General features: G+C 41.9%; 1 protein-coding gene across 6 annotated transcripts in view; it reads left to right on the top strand.

Annotated features, from left to right (window-relative positions):
* The window catches only part of MIB2 (MIB E3 ubiquitin protein ligase 2), a 98752-nt gene that overhangs the window by 62672 nt on the left and 9314 nt on the right, over positions 1 to 26766 (top strand). For 4 of the 6 annotated variants that reach the window (XM_075604815.1, XM_075604810.1, XM_075604814.1 and 1 more), the window contains exons 2-13: positions 3014 to 3366; positions 6373 to 6544; positions 10847 to 10953; positions 11487 to 11681; positions 11818 to 11960; positions 12365 to 12472; positions 14287 to 14391; positions 15983 to 16145; positions 17600 to 17733; positions 18512 to 18660; positions 19626 to 19785; positions 21484 to 21638. In XM_075604815.1, the coding sequence (XP_075460930.1) occupies positions 3120 to 3366; positions 6373 to 6544; positions 10847 to 10953; positions 11487 to 11681; positions 11818 to 11960; positions 12365 to 12472; positions 14287 to 14391; positions 15983 to 16145; positions 17600 to 17733; positions 18512 to 18660; positions 19626 to 19785; positions 21484 to 21638 (1838 nt within the window). In that variant the 5' untranslated portion in view covers positions 3014 to 3119. The remainder of the gene's footprint in view (positions 1 to 3013; positions 3367 to 6372; positions 6545 to 10846; positions 10954 to 11486; positions 11682 to 11817; positions 11961 to 12364; positions 12473 to 14286; positions 14392 to 15982; positions 16146 to 17599; positions 17734 to 18511; positions 18661 to 19625; positions 19786 to 21483; positions 21639 to 26766) is intronic. The other 2 variants (XM_075604812.1, XM_075604813.1) reach the window with 2 other exon arrangements.

A 26766-nucleotide genomic window follows, 5' to 3' on the forward strand; every position in this document is an offset into this window, starting at 1 on the left:
ACAAATGTGAAGCTGTCCCTTTTTAGATTATTGTTATACTTGTTAATTTAATTGGCTTCCTTAAAAAAAAGATTCGATTCCACTTAAACAAAACAAATGTGAAGCTGTCCCTTTTTAGATTATTGTTATTACAGTGAAGGGTTAAACATGTCCAAGGAGTTAGGGCAAAACTGTAGATCAGCAATGTTACTGTAAGCATTAGAAGCAACAAATCAACACTATTGTCAGGTTGATGTCTCTTCCCTTGTGCTCTCACTTTTTTTTATTTTTTTAACACGTTTCTCGCTCTCGGCCACCCCCATCCTGCCCATCATTATCTTTTTATTTGGTTTCCTGCTTGCTTTAATTAATTTTCAATGCCAGGTGCTGAAATAAGTTCCCTTGGGGGCAAACACCTAATATAACCTATATAGCAAGCAGATTGCCGGAACTAAATGAGGCATAGGAGCATACGTAAACAAAGCATACTCCAGTGTTCTGCAGTAGGCATTTGCATGTCATTTCCCAGAAGCACTGTATGCTTCGTGATAATGGGGAAAAGCAGACCATATATGGCCGCCGGCGCTTAGGGTAGGGGGTTAATTTAAGGGTTTTAGTGCTTGACGTAAGGGGGGGGTAATTTTAAGTGGTTTTAGTAGTTGGGGTAGCGGTTTAATTTAAGGGGTTTTGGTAGTTGGAGTAGGTGGTTTATTTAAGGGGTTTTAGTGGTTAGGGTAGGGGGTTAATTTAAGGGGTTTTAGTGGTTAGGGTAGGACTTTTAGGCTGGGGGGATTTAGGGTAAGGCACTTGCCTTTTATTTATTTATAAAATGCTTTGCCAGGAAGTAATACATTCAGAGTTGCCTCTCGTTTTCAGGTATGTCCTGGGCACAGAGTTATAACAATACATGGTTACATTAAAGAACAGAGGTTATACTGTCAATTCACAGATATTTCATGGACAGATAGAGTTGGAAAATTGGGTACAGGGGATAAAAGGGCTGGTGAGTTTCAGATTGAAATAGAGAAGCTTTAACATCAGCAAACAGCTCACAGCCTTTGGCTGTGCCAAAGGCTGTCCGCCTTTTGAATGTACTCTGAAGGGGTTCAGATTAAATACAGCTGTGAATACAAAGTTATTTGTGTCCTCTTGTCTCATTACCTGAGCGGCAAAGTAGCCGGTGGCGGAGTGAGTCACGACCAAATGTCCTAGACTGTTGCAGACCTGCCTACGATATGTGCTCACAAGTGATATTTTCATTTGCTGTATGCTATACGGTGGAGGCTTTTTGGCACTTTTTTTACCCACCATAACTTATATAAGATGTGGTTGAAACCTACCCAGCTTCAAATGGCAAAGCAAGTATAACCAGACTCACACTGATGAGACCCAGAAGGTAAAAAGAAAAAAAAAACTGTCTTGCGTATATTTACTGCCTATGTACTTCTTTAACCCAGTCTGTGCTGAAAAGCTGTGTAATGCAGCAGGTATAAGCTTATAGGGGTCCATGTCAAAATGGATTTGAAGCAAAAGGTGACACTACTCATTTGCATGTCATTTCCCAGAATCCCTTGCTGCAGTGGAAGCACTGTATGCTAGGAGATAATGGGGGAAAAGCAGGGTTGCAGACCTGTCTGAGACGTGTGAATATGCTCACACGTGCTATGTGCATTTGCTGTGTGCAATCGGAATGTGAAACCACTGTAAGAAATTCTAAGCTTGACTGATACTTCTGAAATGCAGCTAGAATAATGTTGGAATAGGCCGATTTCCATGACATGTCTTTCCCTCTTATTTAGCTTTCAATCCGTGCATATCCTTTTTAATGGATCAAAGCTTGAGGTCTAAAAATCATCTTGGATTGAAAAACTGACTGGTATAAAGCAGAAGACAAATACACAAATCCCGAGCGCCTCCCTTTATGGATTATACAGCAAGGGAAAGCATGGCCTCACATTTATGGGAAACAACATACACAAATCCTGAAATTCTATACAGGCCAATAAGAAATAATATGCATTCAGTATATGTACCTGCTGAAATGGAGGTTACCTTGATGGGGTTAGCAGGCTTAAATCATTTCTTCATCAAAAGATGCAACTAAACGACTCCTTTGTTATTAGATTAAGGATCAAAATGTAGAATTTCACTAATAAATTTCAAGCCACTTTGTGAGGAGCCCAGGGTTTGTGTAGTTGTTTTGCTATAAATGTGAGGCCAATTCTTTTCCTAGCTGCATACTCCATAGAGGGAGGCGCTCAGGGTTGTGTCTGTGTTTTACTTAAAGCTGAAGAAGCTGCATAGAATAGTTATAAAAATGCCATGCTTCATTGGATCGGCTCTCGTGGATATTTTCTATGTTTAGCAAGTTCATATAAGAAAGCAACAAGACACCAGTGAAAACTCTGAGTGGATGTTTTGTTTTGTTTTTGAAGTTGTATAATGATGGCAGGTAAATGATTTACAAAAGCAGGAGACTCGGTGAAAGTGTATGAGCCTGAGCAACCTACGCCTTTCCATTTCATGTGCGCCATTCCCCTTCTCGCCAGCAGAGTGATCACTTGTTTACTAACCACATTGATTTTTGTCCTGTTCTACGCGATGGATATAAAACTCACTGACGCAAAACAAAACCCCAGTGTAATGCATTTAAATGAATGAATTATCTCTGTGCAGTTAATAGTCCGAATGGAAAAGATCTATCAGCTCTAGTTGAGTCCTCAGGCTTATCAGTGTTAAATGTATAAAACACAAGTGTGTCTTATGGTAACCTACCAGCTGGAAGTAGAACGCTACATCGTTATGGTTAAGGTACTTGTCTCTGAAGTGGGAAATAATTTGTGTTCAAGGGCCACTTGTGCAGCCTTGAAAAAAAAAATATCTGGCTGAACTCTTCTTATGTTAGTAAATATAGCACTTCATGCACCAGCAGTATCATATAACATTTACTATAATATATTAGCTAATGTGTCAATTATATTTAGTACCTTGAGGTTACTGCTGTTACACTAATCAGATGACTTTGTTTTTTCAGGTGTAATTTGGTTCTGTGGCATTGGAATACACATCAGTCTCTCAGACCTCACCATAGCAGCAGGAAGTCTTCTCTGAGCCCTCTAGGATTACATTGTTGGGTTGACATGGATTTGGACCCCTCAGCCGCCATGCAGGTGGGAATGCGCGTGGTGCGAGGTGTGGATTGGAAATGGGGCAACCAGGACAATGGCGAGGGCACCATGGGCACGGTGGTGGAGATTGGACGCCAGGGCAGCCCTACAACACCTGATAAAACCGTAGTTGTCCAGTGGGATCATGGTACCAGGACGAACTATCGAACTGGTTTCCAGGGAGCCTATGACCTGATGTTGTATGACAACGCTCAAACAGGTAAAGACACAGACCTCTTCAGTTGCATGTTCACAATAAACAGCAGAAAAGGTTTCATTTCAATGTCGGAGGGCAGTGGGCACCACAGAAACATGGCAGATCTGAGAAATTGCTTCGATGTTAGGTTATGGGGGGTAAAACAAAGGTGACAAACAGTCCAGTGTACAGTAAATAGAAATACCACTTTTGCTGCATTTGCATGTCTTAGAGAAGCCTGCAACCCTGCCTCTCTCCATTATCGCTTGGCAAACAGTGCTTCCACTGCAGCCAGGGATTCTGGGTAATGGCATGCAAATGAGCACAGTTTGTCACTCCTTTACTTCTTATAGCTTTGTCATCTTCCAAAAAAAAGGATAAGACCTGGAGGTGTACACAATGCAGTTTGTATTTAAGGAAAATGATGAGTGAAGTTCTTCTAACTGCACTTGACCGGGAGAAATGTTCCTTACTGACTGTGATACCTTTCAATGGGCAAACATCAGTGTTTTTCATAAATGTTGCACACATGCTTTCAAACTTCCCCCCCCCCCCCCCAAAAAAAAATCTCTTCTGGTTACACTATACCAGAAGAAGAGAATGATGGGTATTGGAAACTTCTGTACGAACTACTACACATCTATGAAGAGCTCCTTTTTTGTCTTTAGAAGGTATTGCAATCTGGTCAACCAAACAGTTCCTCACACGAGCTCACACAAATCGCTGGATTGGCCGTGATCAGAACCAGGCAGAGCAGAGGGAGTGTGCAAACGAGGGATACAATGAATATCACAAAGGGATTTCACCAGTGTTACCCAGTCTGGAGTTTGAAACACTGAGACTGTGATTATGTGTAATAATTTTGTTGGACTTTATTTCTTGCAGTTTGAATTTTGTTTAGAAGGGTCTGTATTTCATGCTATGACGAATTATCCTGATCTGCACACACTTCAGTCCTATATTACTTGGTACCCGGGTTACCTGCATCATGGAAGGGAAGCTTTCCTTCCTTATCTGTGTGATCTTACAGGACCTATAGATTATTGGATCCTAGGACTATGTATTTTCATAGCCTTCTGTATGTATAGGCGTCTCTTTTAACATCGTTGCATGATATTTTATTCATTTAGAGATGATACAGTTCTATATGTGACTTGTAAGTGCCCTATAGTGTAGTGTGAGTATCCTTTACCACACTATTGCAGATTCTATGGTTGGCATAGACTATTATAAGGACACACAAATTTACTTTTCAACCCCTGACCTTACACCTGCTGTACAGACCAAAGTTTCTGAATGTCTCTCTGCTATATTATGATGAATGGCCCTCCCCCGACTTAAACATAACATCTTACTACCTCCTTCCACATTATTGTTGGAAGTACTATCATACACCCAAGCCCAAGCACGCTGCCTTGGGGGATCACCCTCGACTCCTCTCTCACATTCTCCTCTCACATTGAAAAGGTAGCTAAAATCTGTTGTTTTTTCCTCCACAATATTACAAAGATACGCCCTTTCCTCTGTTTCTCGACTGCTAAAACTCTGACTCAGGCCCTCATTCTCTCCCGTCTCGACTACTGTAACCTCCTGCTGGCCGGTCTTCCTGCCTCTCACCTGTCTCCCCTACAATCTATCCTACATGCTGCTGCTAGAATCAGTCTACTCTTTCCTAAATCTGTCTCAGCGTCTCCCCTGCTGAAATCCCTCTCCTAGCTTCCTATCATATCCCGTATCTTGCACTCAATTCTCCTCCTCACTTTTGAAGCTTTACACTCTTCTGCCCCTCCTTACATCTCAGCCTAATTTCTCGCTATGCACCATCCTGACTTTTTTGTTTTCCGCTCAAGGATGTCTTCTCTCTACCCCTTTTGTGTCTAAAGCCCTCTCCCACCTTAAACCTTTCTCACTGACTGCCCCACACCTCTGGAATGCCCTGCCCCTCAATATCCGACTTGCACCCTCTCTATCCACCTTTAAGACCCATCTTAAAACACACCTGCTCCGTGGCTAATACTGTACACCTCATATATAAACCTTGGCCTTTGCAGATGCACTTACCAGACTTACCAGACTTCTCTGTACGTTCTTCCTACCTAAGATCTTTGGAGCAGGGACTCCTTCTCCTAAATGTTACTTTTATGTCTGAAGCACCTCTTCCAATTATGTATTATTTGTTATTTATATGATTGTCGCGTGTATTACTACTGTGAAGCGCTATGTACATTAATGGCGCTATATAAATAAAGACTTACATACTTACATACATACTATTTCCTCTGGGTGTTGTTGATTATTTTTTACACAGTCTAGGAATAAATTATATATGGGCAGAAGCAGTTTTTTGGATCCGTTTCACCAATAAATTCCTGAACAGTCGCTTCGGACATTAAAGAATTAATCTCCTAGGGTTTTTACTGATCTGGTGTGGTTATCAGGTATTACAATCTGTTTAAAAAAAAAAATTGTTGGACAAAGTTCTCATCAATTTAATGTCATTTTTTTTTTTTAACTTGTCAATGCTCAAGAGATCTGTGGAACCTTTCCATAGATGTTAACTCTTCAGTACAGTATTAGGCTGAGATGATACTCCGTGTGATTGGTGCTCGCGCGGGCGACAAACACAAATGGCATAATCCCTATGTGGCCGCCCCTAGTGAGCGCGATGGCGCGACCGCGTTTTGAAAATACAAGTTTTTTTGTCTTTTCAAGCGCAGCCGCGTCACGTGAGCGGTTCTGCCAATGAGGGCGAACCAGCTTCGTGACGGTCCGCCACGCCTCCCCAATCTCCTGCAGCCAAGTACACACATTGCTGGGGTTGCAGGCGTGCGTGAGGCTATGCGCTCGGCGTGCACGCAAGTAAGGACTATAATCTTAGCTTTAGGGAACCACATGACCCTGAATAAGTAGAGGGTAAATGACTTGGAGAGCACTGCAGTGCAGTCAGTACCATACTACAAAGCAACATGTGCTTTCACCTCTTTACTAAGTTGCAATGACTTGTTTACAATTGGTTGTCTTGTCTTTCAGGGGTGCGCCATCCCAACATCATCTGTGATTGCTGCAAGAAGCATGGAATCCGGGGTATGCGCTGGAAGTGCAAAGTCTGTTTCGACTATGACCTGTGCACACAATGCTACATGAACAACAAGCACGACTTGTCCCATGCGTTTGAGAGATACGAGACTGCCCACTCACGACCGTAAGTATTGATGCAGAGACATGCTTGGTAAAATAGTGTGGTCATTATAGAGTTGGATGCATCTGCAAGGTTCTCATCTCATTATTCTGGATCTTCCATTTAGACAGAGACGTCCTGTTCACACCTGAGGTAGATCATATCATTGCTTTGTTTGATGCAACTACAGTTAAATATTTTTAAGTTGGTGTGTTTTAAAACCGTTGGCAGCAAGAGAGAGATTCAAGAAGGTAGGGCCTCAAGGTAGAAAACCGGAATGAGTGAAATGAAGAAGTGAAAAGAAACAGGACGCACTGACAGCAGAATCTGGACAGTTTTCTACCAATGTGTGGGGTAATAAGGACGAGACAAGAGTTGAGCATTGTTCCTGCTTATTATGGATTGAAAATCAGGAGGAACAAGGGCATTGTAGATTCCAGAAGAATATGGCTTTACCCAGGCAGTTAAGTTGTTGGGAGCAATGTGGAACTCTGTTTTTACAGCTGGTGAAATCCTTGATGCTACTATCATAATGAAAGACTGGGCCAGGGATTTCAAATGGTGTTGTTTAATGTAAAAGCAAAGGTGCTAGGGGACTTCCCAGGGTGGTGAGGTGTCAAAAAGGGATATAGTGAATGGGACAGACAGGTAAACACAAGCTGAAAAGACCTCTAGTGTTCTCAAAGGAATTGGGAAAGAGTGGAAAAGGTGAAAGGGAGATCCTTGCAGGAGTAAAAACAGAACAGGTGTCTGCCTTGTCGTGGCTTGCAAGCTTACAACGCTTTGGCCAAAGGGTTAAACTAAATGACCCTATTTCAAGAGAATATATAAGTATTTTACTGTGTGTTTCTGTCATGTTGGATGTAGCACTGGGCTTCTCTGTCCTCTGTTGTAACAATAGTATGCACCACATCTGTAACCCAGGTAGTTACATGATAGTTTCAAAAGATAGTTTTTAGGGATAGAAACGCATAAAAACGAAGTGAGGAATAGTAAGCTGCTTATTCTATATCTGCCGTAATGGCTGATCAGGCCGTTTAAGGAACACATTTCCCTGTTGAGTTCATTGGGTTATTTCAGGCCAAATTGGCCAGATTTGTCCACTTCAGCAGATAGAAAATAATCCCCCAAGATGTTGAAGGTGCCTAGGGCAGAATTAATTAATTAATAACAGTAATTGATAATAAATAATTACAGTATTTCTGCTTAATCTCTATTTTGGCAACAGGGAACAGAGGAACCAAAGATAGACAACAGGAATCTAGATGGGAGAAGGTGAGGACTGTTAATCAGATTTCAGAAGAGTAGACGTAGGGAATATCCCAGTGTCTACTACAGGCCTGTGAGCCTTACTTCAGTATTGAGTAAATTACTGGTAACACTGCTAAAGGAAAACATTTTTCTTCTCCTACAGGCGTGCGTGACGCCATGCGCTCCGTCGCGCGTGCCTGTACTATATCCGAGGCCTAAGAGTAAGGAGGAGAAACATAGCAGTTACAAAGTATGACGCTAGGGGGAGACACAATCACTTACTTAATCCAATGGAGTTGATACTGTTTGGAGATTTCCAGGATTGAGATGTTCCATTCCTTGCTAATGCTTTTCAAGAGAAGATCTTGAGCTCTATGTATTGCTTGGTACATAATAGATGCAACATTTTTGGAAGGAAGGTCCTCTGAATTATTTCAAGAGGAAGGTGATATTTCTCCAACTGTATTTAGATCCCTTGTTGAACTGAATACTGTGAGCAATGTAAGGATGTTTGGTTGGTAAAAGGATGTTTCATGTTTGCGGCTAATTGCATAATATGCCAAAGAGCAGCAAAGTCACTTGAGAACATTCCAGAGGTAATTCGCACCATTTGATGAAACCTAATCTTCTGTAAAAATGCTGCTATCATTGAGTGGCTGAGTTCGCCTCCACCTATGAGGGAACCTGACAGCACCAGATAACCCCTTCACAGGACCCAATGCAATAAGTACACACAGCGTATATGATAACCGGTTTACGGAACATGCAAATAACAGTACACTGAATAACACCGGCCTCACAGGACCGTACTCCCACACCTTGCCCCCTGTCCAACCACCCTGTCCACACCCTGGTGGGGTTTTTCCCAAAGTACTGAGATGCCCAGGCACTCAACCTCCCAGTGTCTACAGGAGCCAACCCACCCAATGTATGTGTGACAGCGCTGGCCACAATCAGTGTTAAAGTTGGCGCACTTGTAGATGGTTTATGATACCTGCCCAGTGCTCCGGCACTCGGTACCACCGACTGAAGAGAAACCGTCTGGTCCATCGCCGTCAGCGACGGCGTCCGCCTCCACGTGGGATGGTATCCAGCTGGAGGGTCCCACCTTGATGAGTCTCTAACCTTGCAGTGGTGATCGGGTCCCAGACCACAAGCCGCATCTGCTGCGTGGCGTCCTGCTGTGTCCCTGACACTATGGTGGATAATTGGGGTAGTCTCCCTATCTAAGGGCCTGTCCCTGTAGCAGCCACAAACTTACAGGGGAATCGGGGGCCTAGCTGGGGCCTATAAGGAGGTCTCTGGCCTAGTGCAGGGGCCTACTGACACCCTCACCCTTCTGTGACTCAGCTCCGACTGGCGTGGTCTCAACGCGCCAAATGTATCAATCCCCCGCTGCAGGGAACCCTTGCGGCCGTATTGGCTAAGCTTAACCACCTGACATGTATCATGGGGGATGTAGTTCCCCATGCGGAGCCTATAGTTAACATGGCTGCTGTTTGCCAAGCTTCTGCGCTTGCTTCCTGTGCTGGCCGCCACAACTCCGGGTTCCTCCTGCGCATGCGCTAGACGTTACTGCGCATATTAAAAATGGCGGCCCCTTTCGGCCAATCTCTAGCAACCGGATCGCCATACCGCCTGCCGCTGCGCACCCTGCACATCCCCGGCACTCACTGGATGCACCCGATCACCTCCCCTCACTCTCCCCAGCCTCCGCTGCCAGCCACAGCCGCCCAGGAGGTAAGGGGACCCAGGGAGGACCTGGCCACATACTATATAAGACCTTCTAGTACTGGAAGACACTTTAAAGCCTTTTCACTTGAATTAAACTTATTAAGCGGTCTACGTGCACTAGAACATGTCTTCTGGCATAGCACCGCTTAGTAACCGTGGCCGCTAATGTTTAATAACGTTGATATATAAGCCCATTCAAGTTGAAAAAACACATCGATCGGTTATGCTCTCGTGGGAATTTCTGCCTATCTATTGCATCATTTTGTTTGTGCTGCCAATGGAGATCAATTTGAATTAATGGCACACTCTTCCTGACATATTGACTGGTTTGCCGTCTTGTAGGTTGGAGTGTGGCATTCTCAATACAAACATCTTGTAAATCACTTGTCCACCGACTCCTTTAATCACGTCAGTAGTGAAGGGACCTGCAACAGAACGCAGATCCTCTGCATATGTTTTATAATATTCTGTTTTTGGAGACTGACCACATACGCATTTTATTTTTAATTGTGATGAACAATTTAGCCAGAAGCAACAAAAACAAAATGTTGGAAGTCTGATGATATCGTAAGATCTATGGAGGACACTTTGATGCTAGATTTGTCTCGCTCCAGGGGGTCTATGAATAAAGCAATGCAAATGATCCACAGATGCGTTAAATCAACATAATTTGGTACAGTAGCAGCAATTGGTGTAGCAGCTTTTACTCTGGCAGTATTGGCAGGAACAACCTGGTAGGAGAATGCTTTCTTATATCGGTAACGTGACTTGTTGTGAACTGTGAGTTTTCATGTTCTACTTTTCTTAGCATTTCAAGCAATTATTATTTTTATGATCACAATTTTGTACTTTCACTGGAACTGAATGAGTGACATGTGCAATAGTTTAGTGTGCATGGTCTGTCTTATATCATTTTTAACGGTGTCCTCTTCAAGAATCAGTATTGGCGGGTAATGAGCAAGCTGAAGATACATATGTGGTGCTTGGCCACACGTGTCTCTCTTTGTGCCGCTTGGAGAAAGTATTATTTGGGACAGGCTGAATGTAATTTTTAGGGAGTTTACTAAAATGTACAAGGTTTCACATAAGTGAATTCCATTGTATAAAATTTTTATATACATTGTCAACATCTCTACTACTTGGGAATGTATTTTCTCTATGCATAATGATCAATTGAATTCATTTGTAAATAACTTTTTCATTGACTTTGTAGTTGATCCCATCATGTTCACAGTCTCATAAAAGCCTGTTCTCTTGATGAGAATGTATCTGTCTTGTTTTATAAGCAGAATTTTATTAAGACTGGTGTAACAAGCTTACTGTGTGGTCTTCTCTTTGCAGAGTTTTGCTGAGCCCACGCCAGGGCATGCCCCGTATCGTGCTGAAAGGCATCTTCCAAGGAGCCAAGGTGGTCCGTGGTCCTGACTGGGAATGGGGAAACCAGGATGGTAAGCACCGACCAGAGAACCTGCATGGTAGTTACAGCTGTGCAGTGGGGGCACTGCCGACATGGCACCGCTGATTTAAAGGTTAAACAGGCAAGTAAACATAAAGGTGATAATCAGCCAACGTTGTCCACTGCTGTGCTTTGTGAGTGCTGATGTGCTTCACTGTACTGCTTTACTTATCTGGACACCTATTCTAAAGACCAGTATTACAACAGTGTTGAACTCTAGTCCTCAAGGGTCACCAACAGGTCAGGTTTTAATGATATCCCTGCTTCAGCACAGGTGTCTGAGCCACCTGTGCTGAAGGAGGGGTTTCCTTGAAACCTGACTTGCTGGTGGCAATTGAGGACTGGAGTTGGTGACCCCCTGCAGTATTGCAAGCTCTGGCAGTGATGGAATAAGTAAAAACAAAAAGATAGAAGCGAGTCACCATATAAAGCTTCAAATCCTGCTGTGATTTTGAAGAAACCCAATTAAATATGTATTTTGTAGGATCATTTATTACAATGTTTTATTCTTATTCTGCCCACTAGGTGGGGAAGCCAAAGTTGGTCGAGTAGTCGATATCCGTGGATGGGACGTGGAGACAGGACGGAGCGTGGCTAGCATAACGTGGGTTGACGGGACTACTAATGTATACAGAGTGGGTCACAAGGGCAAGGTGGATCTGAAATGCATCACTGACGCTCCTGGAGGCCACTATTATAGAGACCACCTGCCCAAGCTTGGTACGTAGGATGTTTGGGGACCTATACTGATGCACAATGCAGAATTTGATTTTCCTCCCTTTCTTGCTTGTTGGAAGGAGTATAATAAATGTACTCTTAATCGCCTCCTTTCAGTCCGAATATTGCTTTATTTTAGGTAAACCCGCCGAGATACAGAGGAAAGAGAGCTCTGAACAGCACCCATTCCAGCATGGGGACAAAGTGAAATGTCTCTTGGATGTCGATATTTTACGAGAGATGCAAGAGGGGCATGGAGGGTGGAACCCCAAAATGGCAGAGGTAATGGCTACACTTACTTACTTGGATCATTAACTTGAAAAATAGCAATTCTTTAACCGTGTCTACGTGTTTGTCATTTCACCATTATACTAATAACTACAGGTTTGCGAGACATCATTTTCCACTGCGACCATCATCAGCAATTGCTACATTAAGTCGAGGGTTGGCATTTTCAATGTGTTGCTTTCCCGCTTGTGATCTGTAGGGTGAAATTGCTAAAATGTCATCGTGAGTAATGTGAATTGCTCTAATTGCAGTGGCTTACTGTCATCACACAAGCATGTTTGATCTTGGATGGGGTGTAGAAGGGCCAGGGTAGGCGCTGGAGACCTTACGAAATTGGGGCTTTGACGACGATAGTTGCCCTTAAGGGTTAATTTTGAGTGTGTGTTTTGTCTGTGCAGTTTATTGGTCAAACGGGAACAGTTCACAGGATCACTGAGCGAGGCGATGTCAGAGTCCAGTACAACAGTGAAACTCGCTGGACCTTTCACCCTGGGGCTTTGACAAAGGTACATGCAGGGACTGTGTATCCATACTGGATGCATGATTGTAATAGATCTGATGTGACGAGGGAAGATATGCAGTGTATTTCTCTGTATGGCTTGTGTACTTAAGGCACCTGATGGATACAAGATGACCGGTATACCTCACAAGCGGAATAAATATATTTAAATTAAAAACAATAGTTGTTTTGCAGTAGTCTTTGGGATTTGTAGTACTTTGGGAAAGAAGTCTTTTGATTACAGTAAATAGTATGTGTTTCCTGCACTCCCATGAAAGTATTAGCACTGGAATATTTGTCACATTTCCTATTAGTGTGCATGCTGCGGCTGCCATGGTTAAGAACTACTCTGTGCTGCAGAGTTGCATCAGAATAAACATGGGGAGGATATGACGTTGTCCTGTACAACGCTGTGATTGGTTTCTTTTTCCTGGCTAGTTGATAAAATGCAAAACTGGAGACGAGTTTTAGGGACATTCCATGAGCCTCGGGTACAATGCTGAATTGCAGTGTCTTCTAGGCCATTTATTTTTTTACCTTTTTGTTACTGCAGCTGTATAGTACAGTACACTGACATTGCTGTGACCTGTGCAAGACTAAATTAGGGCTAAACCTATCATAATCTTACCCAATTTCTAAACCCAATCTTACCCAATTTCTCAAACCACCAGCCACCACCGACCTCTTTAGTTATGTGTATCTAAATGTAAAACCTTCATACCCCCAAGGTTGGTAAACTAGCTAGAAAATTGAACAATGGCAATCAGATAATGATCCAACAGCTCCAAAGTAATGCAACATTGTGTACTGCTTAGTCCAGTACTCCGCTACGGGGATTTTAACGTTGTTTTTTATTCATTTCACCATGTCACTATATATTTTTTTGATGTAATAATTTTTTTTTTGGTTTTAAACAGATCCTACTGTATGGTATAAATACAAGTGACAGCACTATACTTACATATCATAGAGTGCAATTTTGTAGGGTCTCTATTTTGATCCTTAGGGCTCAAACTGTCAATACAATGACAATCAGATAATGATCCAACAGCTCCAAAGTAATGCAATAAAAATAGAAAATTGCTCAAACCATGCTTGTAGACTGATCTCTATTTTGTCGTCTCAATCTGGTACAGTACTTTTTTTTTTTTTTGCACTTGTCCAAATCTAATACTAGCTATAAGATCTGTCACTAACTACAAAGCCATGGCGAGGATCTGAAAGATCGCAGTCCCAAAGATTACACCTAGAGCCATATCTTTATCTTCAGATATCTGGTGCCCAGGTATTTGACTACCTCTATAGTTCTTGGAGTGCAGGGCTTTCCATCATATATTCGCCCCTCTTTCACTTTCAAGGCCTGTTGATCTCTTTAGTAACAAACAAACTAATGTGCAAAAACGGTATGCGAGGGCACAGGCTTTATAGTGCCGGAGAATAATCCAGTCTACATTTAAAGGGTTTAGGTAAAACTAGATGTATTGGAAACATGTTTTAGAGGGTAAGCTGGGTAACAATATGGGAATAAATACACGGTGGAACTGAGCATTATGTCAACATTGTAGAAATATTTACAGTATGATCTAGCAAAATACTGGTGGCTCCTTGACTTATCCATGAGTGTAACTGACCAAGGTCATGGCTGAGTGACATAATCCATGCCACATACATGCTGCTTTTCCTCTGTGCTGTGTGATGGGATGTGTTAAATGTGACTTTTTGCTTTCCCATATCCTAAATGCATTGTACTTTTTTATTTGTTGCTTCCCCTTTCCCTTGTGCATAAAATAGAAAAAGCTTATTATTTTTCTTTCCTTTTAGCACAACAGCATTTGGGTTGGTGATGTTGTGCTTGTTATGGATAACATGGATACAGTCAAGAAGCTCCAAGTTGATCACGGGGAATGGACAGATGATATGGGCCCTGTGAGTGACTTGAAGTAACCAATGAGCCCAAATACTGACAGGCATTCTAAAATAGGATGGGGCTATTTAACAGCACAATCTGAATTTGTGGAAGTTGCTACCTCTTCACATTTCTGATCCACTTAATTGCTTTGGATAACTTAATATCCTATATATGGCACATATGTATCAAGGAAAAAGGGGTGCAATTCTGGGGGTAAAAAACTGCATCAAAGGGATAAAATCCCCTCTGCAATCAATTATATTGTTTTTCTTTGATACCCCTGGAGCATTATTTTTGCCCTAGAATTGCACCACTTTTGCCGTGATACATGTGTGATTTTTATCCATATTTCCTTCAAATTCTTGCAACAGGTAGCGAAGTCTTCTTTTTTTCCCCTCTGTGGTTTGCCCGTTGTACTATTTTGTGTGCTCTGTCTGATTACATACTACATATTTCGTAAGAGTCTAAAGGAAACTTTTTGCAAAACAAATTTTTTTTTGTTGAGAAATATGTTCACAATGCTAAAAATGTTCTAGATTTGAACGGATGGACCTCCGTGTTTCAGATCTCGGTAACATGCTTCTGTGCTTTGCCCACGTGAAATTGTCACTAATTCAGTGTTGCACGCAATGTGTGTGATTCATGTTATCTGTTATCTTGCGTTTGAAATACTCTGCTCAACAGTTTGTGTCCAAGTGAATCTTGGTGGAACATGCATGAATATTATGCAACGTGTTCCTTGTTGCGGTACATGAGGCTAGCATATGAGGCTTGTTGTTTCCATTGCTCACATACAATGCCGATTTCCAAAGCGAAGAGCTGGTGGATTTTGATGCGTCAAAGACAAAGGAAAACTGTGGCCAATTACATACGCAAATTGTTGTACATCCCACTAATATAATAAAGCGCTAAGCAGCTGTTCCTTTCGGTAGCAAAGTACATTAACCACTCCTGAATTCACTCTGATACAAGCAGAGAAAAGCACCTTCATGCGTTACTGCAATCCGATGCAATGGGGAAATTGACTTCCACAGTAGCAATCCCGTCTTGAATTGAAATTAATTTGGTTACAGTATTCTGATCTGGGATCCACTGGAACTGAAGCATGTTATTTTCAGCTTCTCCGTTCCTAAGATACTTTGGGGTTTTTTGTGCCAGTGCACTGCCTGAAAATAGCTCTGAGTCCTGGGGTGACCCCTTACTCAGAATACTGTAAAAAAATACTAATAACAATGCTAAAATACAAAAACACGCTTTAATGTTATAATGGCCTTTTTTTTTACCCTTGATGCACATTCCTCTTTGTGAGAATCTGATGCTTATGATTCGGGTTCCATTGCTCCTTTTTAAGGGGTTAGATTTTGTACAGATACGTGGATTACAATAGCTTTCCTCCATACAGTCGTTGTCCGATATGTATATCCAACAAAAATACACTGAACCACTTCATTAATGGAAAGCCCCGTGAAGCTGCTTCTCCTTGTTAGGCAAACCTAACAAGACCATTTATTTGAAGCATATTAAATAATGGGCTTAGTAGGGGCGGGCACCTTAAAAGCTAAAACTGACACCGACGGGTCACATCCTATCTCCATTTTGTCACATCAGGCACTGGGCCAAATCGGCAAAGTGATCAAAGTGTTCGGGGATGGAGACATGAGGGTGTCGGTTGGAGGCCAGTCCTGGACTTTTAACCCCGCCTGCCTCACCTCCCATCAGCGAGAAGAAGATGCAAACCTCATGACTACTGAAAATGCCACGGAATCTAAAAGTAAGGGTAATGAAGGGCATGGGCCCACTATGCAGTCACCTTGTGCATAGGAATATCTTACTATTAAAGAAGAAGGGATCTGGGTTTTTATTTTCTCCGCCGCAGAACCCTAGTGTGAAAATCCTCTATTATGTGAAATACACCTGTTCTAACACTGAGGTTCTGGCAGCATCCAGGTACTGGCTTCAGAACATGTTTGGTTGTGACGCAATCACAATCTTTATTTTTTTGTGTGTGTTTGTTTTTTGCATGTGCTCCATGAGAGGGTTCTAGTTTTGAAGGTCTTGAGGCAAAACATCTGGAGGCAATTTGCTTAACCAAAATGAGGGACTTTGTAAGGATAGAATAACTTGGGTGCATTGCTTGGGAATTTGCACTAGCCCTAAGAGCTGCAGTACCATGTTCCTCAATAACAGCAAGACCCTTCCTGTGTGAGACATCAGGGAGAACTGTGACATGTACAGGGTCAAACTGGCCCACTGGGGAAATCCCAAGTAGGCCCACAATCCTGGAGTGCCCTATTGGCAGGCATAACATGCCAGGACTGCTGACGGGGTATTGTCCCAGGCCCATCAGAAGAAGCGTGCTCTGACTTTCGGGGTCAGCCTGCCGGACCCTCTACTTTTTACAACCTCTCTCACCTCCCAGGCAGGCTCCAGCCACCAATGGTGGCACACTACCTCCCCCCCCCCCCCAAAAAAAAACCACAGCAGCCGGCTGACGACTTTGTGGTCGGAGGGGGAAACCGGGAGCCCAAAAAGTACAGTTCCCAGTGGGGCCTAGAGGCCCCAGCCCGATATTAGGGACATATGAAAGAACGTATGTGTGTGTGTATACATATATGAAATCTGTACTGGGTACAGTGAGATTATCCGTATGAAAGATGGAAGCACTTGTGTAAAATAGGTTGGCAGATACTTGAACATCATTGTAACTTTGTACATACTGCTACACCAGGAGTGGCCAACTTCAGTCCTCAAGGGCCGCCAACTTCAGTCCTCAAGGGCCACCAACAAGTCAGGTTTTAAAGATATCCCTGCTTTAGCACAGGTGACTCAATCAGTGGCTCAGTCGATGACTGGCCACTGATTGAGTCACCTGTGCTGAAGTAGGGATATCCTTAAAACCTGACCTGTTGGTGGCCCTTGAGGACTGAAGTTGGCCACTCCTGTGCTACTTTACTGTAAGTAAAATTGTACATTTAAATGAAGTCTTTTAGTGGTATTTCAGTAATATCATTTTACCCCTCCACTGCTAGAGGGTCTGCAACACATTGGTATATTAGGGGTTAAAGCCCCCTTTTCACAGAAAACCGTAGCGCGTGTGAACAGTCCTCCTTCTAATGTATTGCCAAAGATGGATTAATCTCTGCCTATTGTATAGATAGCAAGGTTAGCGGAGGTTCCGAATCAGGACAGTGATAATACGTTTGTGTCTGTGTTTCCCATTGGCAGGTACTCTGCTTTCCATCTTAGAAAAGCTTCTTGCGCAGAAGACAGATTGTGAAAATCCCAGTTCCTTGGTTATTGAAGCAGCCCAAGGGAATGTAGCCAGGGTGAAGGAGATGCTGCAGAAATATCCTGACAAGGTACATGCCGTCACCCTTCTACCATGTATGCTCTTCCCGCATTGCCTAGATCACGGGTGGCCAACTCCCAGTCCTCAAGGGCTACCAACAGGTCAGGTTTTCAGGATATGCCTGATTCAGCACAGGTGGCTCAGTCTTCGAATGCACCTGTGCTGAAGCAGGGACATCCTGAGAACCTGACATGTTGGTAGCCCTTGAAGATTGGAGTTGGCAACCCCTGGCCTAGAGAATTTCCCAAAGTATATTCGGATAGGTACGCTTCTCTGCTGTCTGAAAGATGCTGAGGGTAACCTAGATGAAGCTGTAGAGTGCATGTCCTACAGATTTTCCTCTTCCATCCTATAACATATTCTGTGTACTCCATAGTCCATTGCTTCGTTAGCTTATTCTGGCTGGCATCCAACAGGATTCCTTCTTATGAAATTACGCTGACCAGAACCAGAGCTGTTTATCGTCACACGCTCAGCCTTGTGAAAATAAAGGTTTAGCCATCAAGTTCAACCCTGAAGTACTTGACTGTGATCTGTATCAAAATGTGAGGGCGAAATATGGCTACGTCACCGTTGGCCACAGCTCAGTCCAGCTGATGTTCTGCAGAACTCTGTGATGGTTGCATGCACATGTGTAGAATTGCAGGGCGTGAGAACAAAATATGACACGGCCCAGGGGTTATTCGGAGCCCCATGCGTGACTCAATGGCTGCTTTCTCAGTTTAGAAATCCAACCACACAAGACCTGTGTATGTGTTTTCATGATTGCCTCTTTTTTTCCATGTTAGGTGGATATAAGGAATCAGGGCAGGACGGCTTTGCAGGTGGCCTCGCACTTGGGATACACAGAGGTGGTGAAGGTCTTGCTTCAAGCCAATGCAAACATTGACCTGAAGGATGATGAGGGGGACTCTGCTTTGCATTACGCTGCTTATGGGTAAGAGCTACTCATGGGTGCAGGATTTCAAAGAAAAATTGTGCTGTAAACAAGCATATCTTTATATACGAAAATAATCTCCAACACATTTGATGACCCATTTTGAGAGTATCTGGGGAAAGTGTGGAGGGCTGCTTGAATAATTATTAACTTTGATTAAAGAATTACATGTTTTCCTATTCTTCAAATATCTGGATAATTGTCCACTTCTAAATCGTAGTAATTAAAGGGGCAGTACAATGTAGTGCGTCAAAAAGTTTTTGACACACGAGTCAAAGACTCGAAGATTAACGGAGTTCTTTAGGAAGATTATATCACCCTTAAAGTAAGTGTCTAACTCTCTATTTTTCAACAGCACTGGATTCAAGCATATCAGCTACTTATGTTTATCTGTTTGACTAATGATGGTATCGTAACTACTTTGCATGCAAGATAAAGATTGTTAAAACTATACAAAACTTCTATTTTTTATAAAAATGTTAAGTTTAAAAATGATTAAAAAAGAATTATACATGTACAATAAAAAATAAATTCATTGTTTTGGCTACATTTAACCTATTAACCTTACTAACCTATTAACCGTTTCAGTGCCCCAGGATGTAGTCACTACATCGTGGCCCTGGTACTATGGGGGCCCCATGACGTTGTGACTATGTCATGCTTAGAGGGCTTCTATTTTCCATGTTAGTTCGTGTCCTGCGTTTTTATGGAGCACAGGACGCGATCTAACCAGTGAGGATAATCCCTCCTCTTCCGTTTCCGTCCAAATGGCCACCATAGTCGGGTGACTGCACTGTGCCGTGGCACTCTGGAACCACGACCCCTTTGACACTCAGGATTAAACATGCCTCTGTCCATAGTTTACTTTCATCCTAGGCGAGACTACCCATTTAAAGTGTGAACATTCCCATTGTGTATGACATGAGCTTGTTCAGTTTAACATTTCTCTTCATCCATTTCTCCAGAAACCAGGCGGCAGTGGTCGGCGTGTTGATAGCTAGAGGAGTCAATGCAGAGCTGCTGAACAATGCCAAGTGTACAGCTCTTTACATTGCAGTCAACAAGGGATTCACAGAGGTGGTCACAGAAGCCCTCTCCAGTCCAAATTGTGCCATCAATATCCAGGTGAGACACTTCAAAAGATGTCATACCCTATATCTACTTGTTTAAAAAGATGTCTGGTTGGCTTACCAGTGGTTTTGGTGCTAGAAATAAAACTGGTTTCTTTATAGGTTGTGACACCATTTATTAGACTTGAGATATGTTTTGACTTTTTTTATTTTTTACATAGTTGCATAGTAGATGAGGTTGAAAAAAGACATGCGTCCATCAAGTTCAACCTATGCTAAATTTAGATAACAGATACTTTATCCTATATCTATACTTGCATATTGATCCAGAGGAAGGTAAACAAAAATCCCCAGTGTCATATCATCCAATGATATTTCATAAGGGGAAAAATAAATTCCTCCCTGACTCCAAGAATTGGCAATCGGATTAATCCCTGGATCAACATCCATTCCATGTTTACATATTTGGTATATCCCTGTATACCTTTCCTTTCTAAAAATATGTCCAACCTTTTTTTGAACAAATCTATTGTATCTGCCATCACAGTCTCCATGGGTAATGGATTCCACATTTTAACTGCCCTTACTGTAAAGAACCCTTTCCTTTGTTCCTGGTGAAATCTCCTTTCCTCCAACCTAAAGGGATGCCCCCGAGTCCTTTGTACTGCCCTTGGGATGAATAGTTCATTTGAAAGCTCCTTATACTGTCCCCGAATATATTTATATATAGTTATCATCATATCCCCTCTTAGACCCCTCTTTTCTAATGTAAATAAATCTAATTAGCCTCTCCTCATAAGTTAGATTGTCCATCCCCTTTATTCATTTGGTGGCTCTTCTCTGCACTCTCTCTAGTTCCATAATGTCTTTTCTAAGGAGTGGCACCCAAAATTGCACTCCATATTCAAGGTGTGGTCTTACTAATGCTTTGTAAAGGGGCATAATTATGTTTACGTCCCGTTTAATGCAAGATAAGATCTTGTTTGCCCTTGCAGCTACTGCATGACTTCGTGCACTATTGCTAAGCCTGTTGTCTACAAGCACTCCTAAATCCTTCTCCATCAAGGATTCCCCCCAATGTATCCCTATTTAATGTGTAAGTCGCCTGTTTATTCTTGCTTCCCAAATGCATAACCTTATATTTATCTGTATTAAACCTCATCTGCCATTTACCTGCCCGATTTTCCAGTCTCTCCAAGTCCTTCTGGAGAAAAATTACATCCTGCCCTGATTCTACGACCGTACACAATTTAGTATCATCAACAAAGATGGAGACTTTGCTCTTGATGCCAACCGCAAGGTCATTAGTTATTTCATAATTTAATGCAGTTGTTTGTTAGTTTCTCCCTGTTGTCTGCCTGATGGACCATAACCCTTGGTGGAGTTCTGTAATGTTCTTCGTTTACATATTCGTAGACTTGCAAGGTTAGAAGTTGTTGTTCAGCTTTATATCATATGTACTGCATGTCACATGAGTAAATGGTTTTATTATAGCTTTAATGCCCACCTTGATATAGTGTTTGCATTATACTAATAAGCAGTGGTTGACAAATCACCCAAAAATCTACTCGCCGAACCAAAAAATCTACTCGCCACCTAGTCCCTCTCCCAATCCCGCCCTGCTTGGTGTCGGCCATGAGGAGGTCGCCACGGGGTCAAATCCAGTTGCCACGGGCCTGTATTTTAATGGATTTGTCGAACACTGCTAATAAGACATAAAGGGGAAATGGTAACCAGGTTTCTCTGCTTCTAGGACCTGATTGGGGACACACCACTGCACTATGCTATAACAGCAGACTTCAGAAGCATAATCGAGATCCTTACTGAAGTACCCAACATAGATTTCACTGTACAGAATCGCCAAGGGTTCAACCTTCTGCATCACTCGGCTCTGAAAGGGAACAGCTTGTAAGTAAACACTCTTTGTTCTAACTCCTCTATCCATCTGCTTGTCAGCACAACTTGCTTTTTTTTCTCCATTAATCCATTATCAAATGAATCATTCTTCTGTACATGGGGTAATATTTACTAAGCCATAAGACACATTACAGGAGGGTAAGACACCTCGTGCCCCACTCACATAAAAGGACTGTTAAATTTTTTATATTTTAGCTTGGTATACATGGCTTTAGCTGTTTACTGTACACACTGTTGATGTAGGGTATTGCTAAAATTGTTCAGGGGTTTATCTAATCTGATGTTTCTGTAGCAAAATATTCTGTGGTGCCCAACGGGAATTAAGTTGCCAGAAAAGCCTCATCTTGTTCTCCATATCCATCACTAAAATATAATCTATCGAGCGCTAACGTTGATCCACTGAGTGTACCACCTTGTGATTTAGGGAATGTGTGAACAGGATGAGTTACCCAGTGCACAGTTTATAATGGGGTGTATCAAATTCTCTACACATTATTTTTATTTATTTTCTGCAACACAAAGATCTACCAGGTGTGACATCTAATTTTAACAATGCGCACTACATGTAAGAAAATAGATTAACTCCTTTCTTACATCTGAGACAACGGCGTGCTAAAAACTAGGCAATGTGTTAAGGCAGGGCGCTCAACTTCAGTCCTCAAAGACTGAGCCGCTGAGCCACCTGTGCTGAAGCTGGGATATCCTGAAACCCTGACCTGTTGCGGGGGGCTTGAGGACTGGAGTTGAGCACCCCTGTGTTGAGGCAAACTTTCCTTTGTCTTGAAACAATAACCTTGTAGGTTTTTTTTCAGGATCTGCTGGCAAAATACTTTGTTCTCAAGGGGGGAAAAAAAACTTTAAAATGCTTTGAAGGTTTTGAGTAATATGCCAGCCACATCTGGTCATAAAAAGTCGAAATAACATCCCTGTTTCCACAACATGTTATTTTTCAGCCGCATAGAACAAACAGCTATATATGGTAACCTTAAATTCACCACAAGCTTAGCATTGAGGATAAGATTAAACCGTTTCCAGCCTTTGGCTAAATTTTTATAGTGGTTTGCAAGTCGGCAGTAAAGTGATTTAATCGAGTTTTATGGTCATAGTTTCTGGAAACTAGTCATTTCGCTGCCAGAGGGACCACCAACGGAAGTGAAAGGGTTAAAATATCAGCATCAGAATACCCATGCGCTCTTACTCCATTCCTTGGCACTGCTCTGGAGGAGCAACAAGCTATGCACTCTGGTTCCTCAAGCGCTGAAGCTTATTTTAGCTGTAATGTACTGTAGGAGTTTTTTTCCTCCCTGAGCTTCCTTCCTCCCTGAAAGCACCCTGCTGCAATTGGTTTCTCTTTGATTTTATAAACTGGAAGTCCTCCTTGGTAACTGTGAGACCAGACGACCTGCTAATGGCGCAGGAAATCACTAATAAGGGTACGGCAGCCTGGGGGGGGGGGGCAAGTTCTTCTCCCAGAACACAAAAAACAAAATACTTGACAAAATGGAAGTCCTCGGTGCCAAATAACTAGGATGCTAGGACGATGCGGACAATCATTGGATGTAAATAACCTATGCGTCGTTGATAGAGCAAACTAGAAGTATTGGTGCTTCTCTGATGCAACTGAGAAATAAACACACAAACAAGCGAACATAGTGCGGTAACCTACGTAGCAGCGCATAGACGGTGGTTGGAGTTTAGACCTATGCGTGATGTCATCTGTGAGAGACACAACAAGTGCAGAACCATCGAGGCGGGAGGCAGCACGGTCACTCCGGCAGGAGACGCCGACAAAAGCGCATGCTACGGATGGCATTTTATAAAGGCACGCAATCATCAGCCACATTATAAGTGTACTTTTTGGCTGGAATTGCATTATTAAATTGTGTTTTGTAACTTCCACTATTGCATATCGTTTTTGGTTAATCTTTGGGCCATTGTGGATTTATCATCGATGCATCATAGCTGCTGATATCACCTAGCACCCGTCCATATATTGCTCCCTAGACAATACTTCATTCAATTTTGTGTGTGAGTACGTTTCCATCGGGAATTTTTGGAGCCACAAATGGTTTGAACGTTACCGAGCTTTGTTCGCTTGTTTTTGTGTTCATTTTTCAGTTGCATCAGAGAAGCATTCATACTTCTAGTTTTCTCTAGCAATGACACAAAGGTTATTTACATCCAAGGATTGTCCTAATCATCCTAGTGTCATAGTTAGTTATTTGGCGCCAAGGAAGACTTCCATTTTAAGTACTTTGGGTTTTGTGGGAAGAATTTACAGTCCCCCAGGCTGGCATTCCCTTATTAGGGATTTCCTGCTCCCTTAGCAGGCAGACTGGTCTTCATATCTCAGTAGTATTGCATTGTTATAGGTTTACTATTGGGTTTAAAGCATTGTGTTGGCACTTCTTTCTATTTCTCTCTCTGATTTTATGTTTAAATGTAAAGTCTGACTTTATTGGATGAAATGAAATCTTGGTTTAGTCTTTGGACTGGCACTTTAGTCAATGAAATGGATTTGTGATGTTTGAATGACCGACTCAAATTGAAACGCAACTTCTGTTATGAATGAACTAAACTTTCAGTCTTGTCATTCATGACACAATTTCAATAACATTGTATACTTGTTACACTCGAGTATTGAATCTCACCAGGAACAACGGTCAAGAGAATCTTAACAACCAGAAAACCCTAGTAATGGTGGGATTAATCTGAACTTGTCTTGAAAAGAGAAACAAGTTCTTTGTTTTAATTCCTTTTTTTTTAAATTTATTTAAATTCTGATCACCTGTGGCAGCTTTACTCTTTATTTGAATAACAAACCAGCTACATAAAGATTCTTAGACAAAAAGACAATGGTCACTTTTATTCCTGCAAAATTAAAATGTGGATAATGGCCAATTTCTCGGTAAAGTCCAGGAGACAGCTGCCTGATTATTTACACAAAGTAAATGCCTGATTGTATGTAGGAAGTGATGTTTATCCCATGAACAATTAGGATTGATTATTTAAGTGCTGATGACCAAGTTCTGCCTGGAAGCAGATTCCATGACAAGGCCGCAACAAGGTTAGACCTAGTAATATACTTGTTTGACGATCATGTCCTTATAGTCACATTCTCACCACTTTATGCGAATGCTGGGTTGGTCTACAAACACCACAGAGGAACAGAAGGGGTCAGTGAGTGGCTGTGGCATACTATTGTAATTTGTATATATTTACATTAATGAGTAGGTTACTACCTATGATTATGAACCCACTTCACATGTAGTTTATACTATACCCACTTTTACTGCCTTTTCTCTTACCTGCTTTTCAAAACTATGCCTTCCTCCCCACCTCCTTCTCGGAAACGTTCACACCTGATAACTTATATCAGGTCAACAGTCTGATAATAACCTGGTTTAATATTTCTTTAGATCTTACTCCAATGTTGCTAACAAACCAAAAAGAATACATCACCTGGATGGGGTTACTGTATTATCACACTCGGAGGCACATATCAAGTGGCAGTACGCTTTATCGCACCTGTTCTAGCGTTAACGCTCATTAAATCAACGAAAGATGACGTCGGAACAGGTGCGATATCCCGTAACGGCACTTTATAAGTGTTACCCTTGATCTGGAGTTGGTTGGCAGGTGTGCACTTTCCCTTGGGTGGGTTATCATTACGCAAACTTCCACAGGAAGGGATTTGTAAGATTATCATCCTAATCCTAAATACAATCTTTGTGCCTCTTCAATCCCTGGTCAACATTTTCTTACACAACATCCCGGTATATCGATTATACATTTACAGCTGTTTGAATTTGGATCCTCTCTTTCTAGATATGGTTCCACATTAAAGTTCATAACCCCAAAAAGTTGCCAGAGGTCCAGGGAACATAGTATTATTGCATCAAATTGATTTGAATTAGTAAACAGTGCAGTTTATTTACAAATGCTAATCTGTTTACAAACCGTTTTGAGAAGTGATACAGATGTGCTGTAAAGGGCCACCTTGCTGCCCCAGTGTGCTTAATAAACTAGAGGCAAGACCTTCTGCACAAGGACGCCAGCCGCTGTGAGAATCAGTCACTTGATTCTCTGTGATGATCCCTGCAGAGAATGTCATTAAAACCCCTTCTTCTGGAGTCTGTCCTGATGTAGAAACATTTCCTACTGCATGACACTGACTCACAGCGGCAGTGATATGATGGAGACAGCACAGAGACTTGGGCCACTAGCCCAACGTCTCCCATCTCACAGACAAACAAAAAGCCTCATTGTGAAATCCAGCTTTCTTTCATCAGATTTTCCACTGCATGTCTTAGAAGCCCAGGCACGAGCTGTGCCGGCAGCTGCCCTTAATGACTAAATGCATTTCTGTATCTCACCAAGATATATACATATTATTTTTTCAATATTTTTCCATGTGATTTAGTTGTATTCATTTGTTTTATTGTTGGTTGTCTGCTCTCTTTTAATAGCAAGACAAAGCTGTTTGTAGCAGGGTGTCCTACTTTGCCTATATAGATATTTAATACAATTTAAATGTTGCTAAATTATTCATTTTCTTAGCATCATTTTCTGTTTTTGGCAATGAGAATTGAAATTAAATGCTAAGGAAACCAATATTATGAGGAGAAAAGCGCATGTGGATTGCAATTAAACTAAATAATATATGACTATAAATTACTTGAATCCAGTGTTTTAAGTGAGCATGGAAAGCACAGTAGCTAATCTGTGTATTTCTGTAACAAAATGGAATCTACTTTTGTGCATAAGATCAAAATATTTCTAAAAAAAAGTATTAATTAAATGATAACTTAACCAGACAATAATTTTCTATTCTCCACTAATGAAATGGGAATTAAGCCTGGTGGTCACCTGAATTCAGCCTTGACTTGTTCTCTCTTATGTAACATGTTTTGAAGATATCTTCCCCATGTAGGTGAAGATTTTAGATGCATTTGAGTGGATCTGGTTTCTTTCGCAGCACTAAGAAGCAGTTTCACAGCATGTTAAATAAGGAACCTTATTGGTGAAGGGTGAAGTGAGGTGTCACATAGATGGGAGCCATTACTTTATTTCAACTACAATATGTGATGCTGCAAGGGTCACTTTCCCACTATGGGGA

This window comes from Ascaphus truei, chromosome 6, assembly GCF_040206685.1.
Source record: "Ascaphus truei isolate aAscTru1 chromosome 6, aAscTru1.hap1, whole genome shotgun sequence".
NCBI classification, from domain to species: Eukaryota; Metazoa; Chordata; class Amphibia; order Anura; family Ascaphidae; genus Ascaphus; species Ascaphus truei.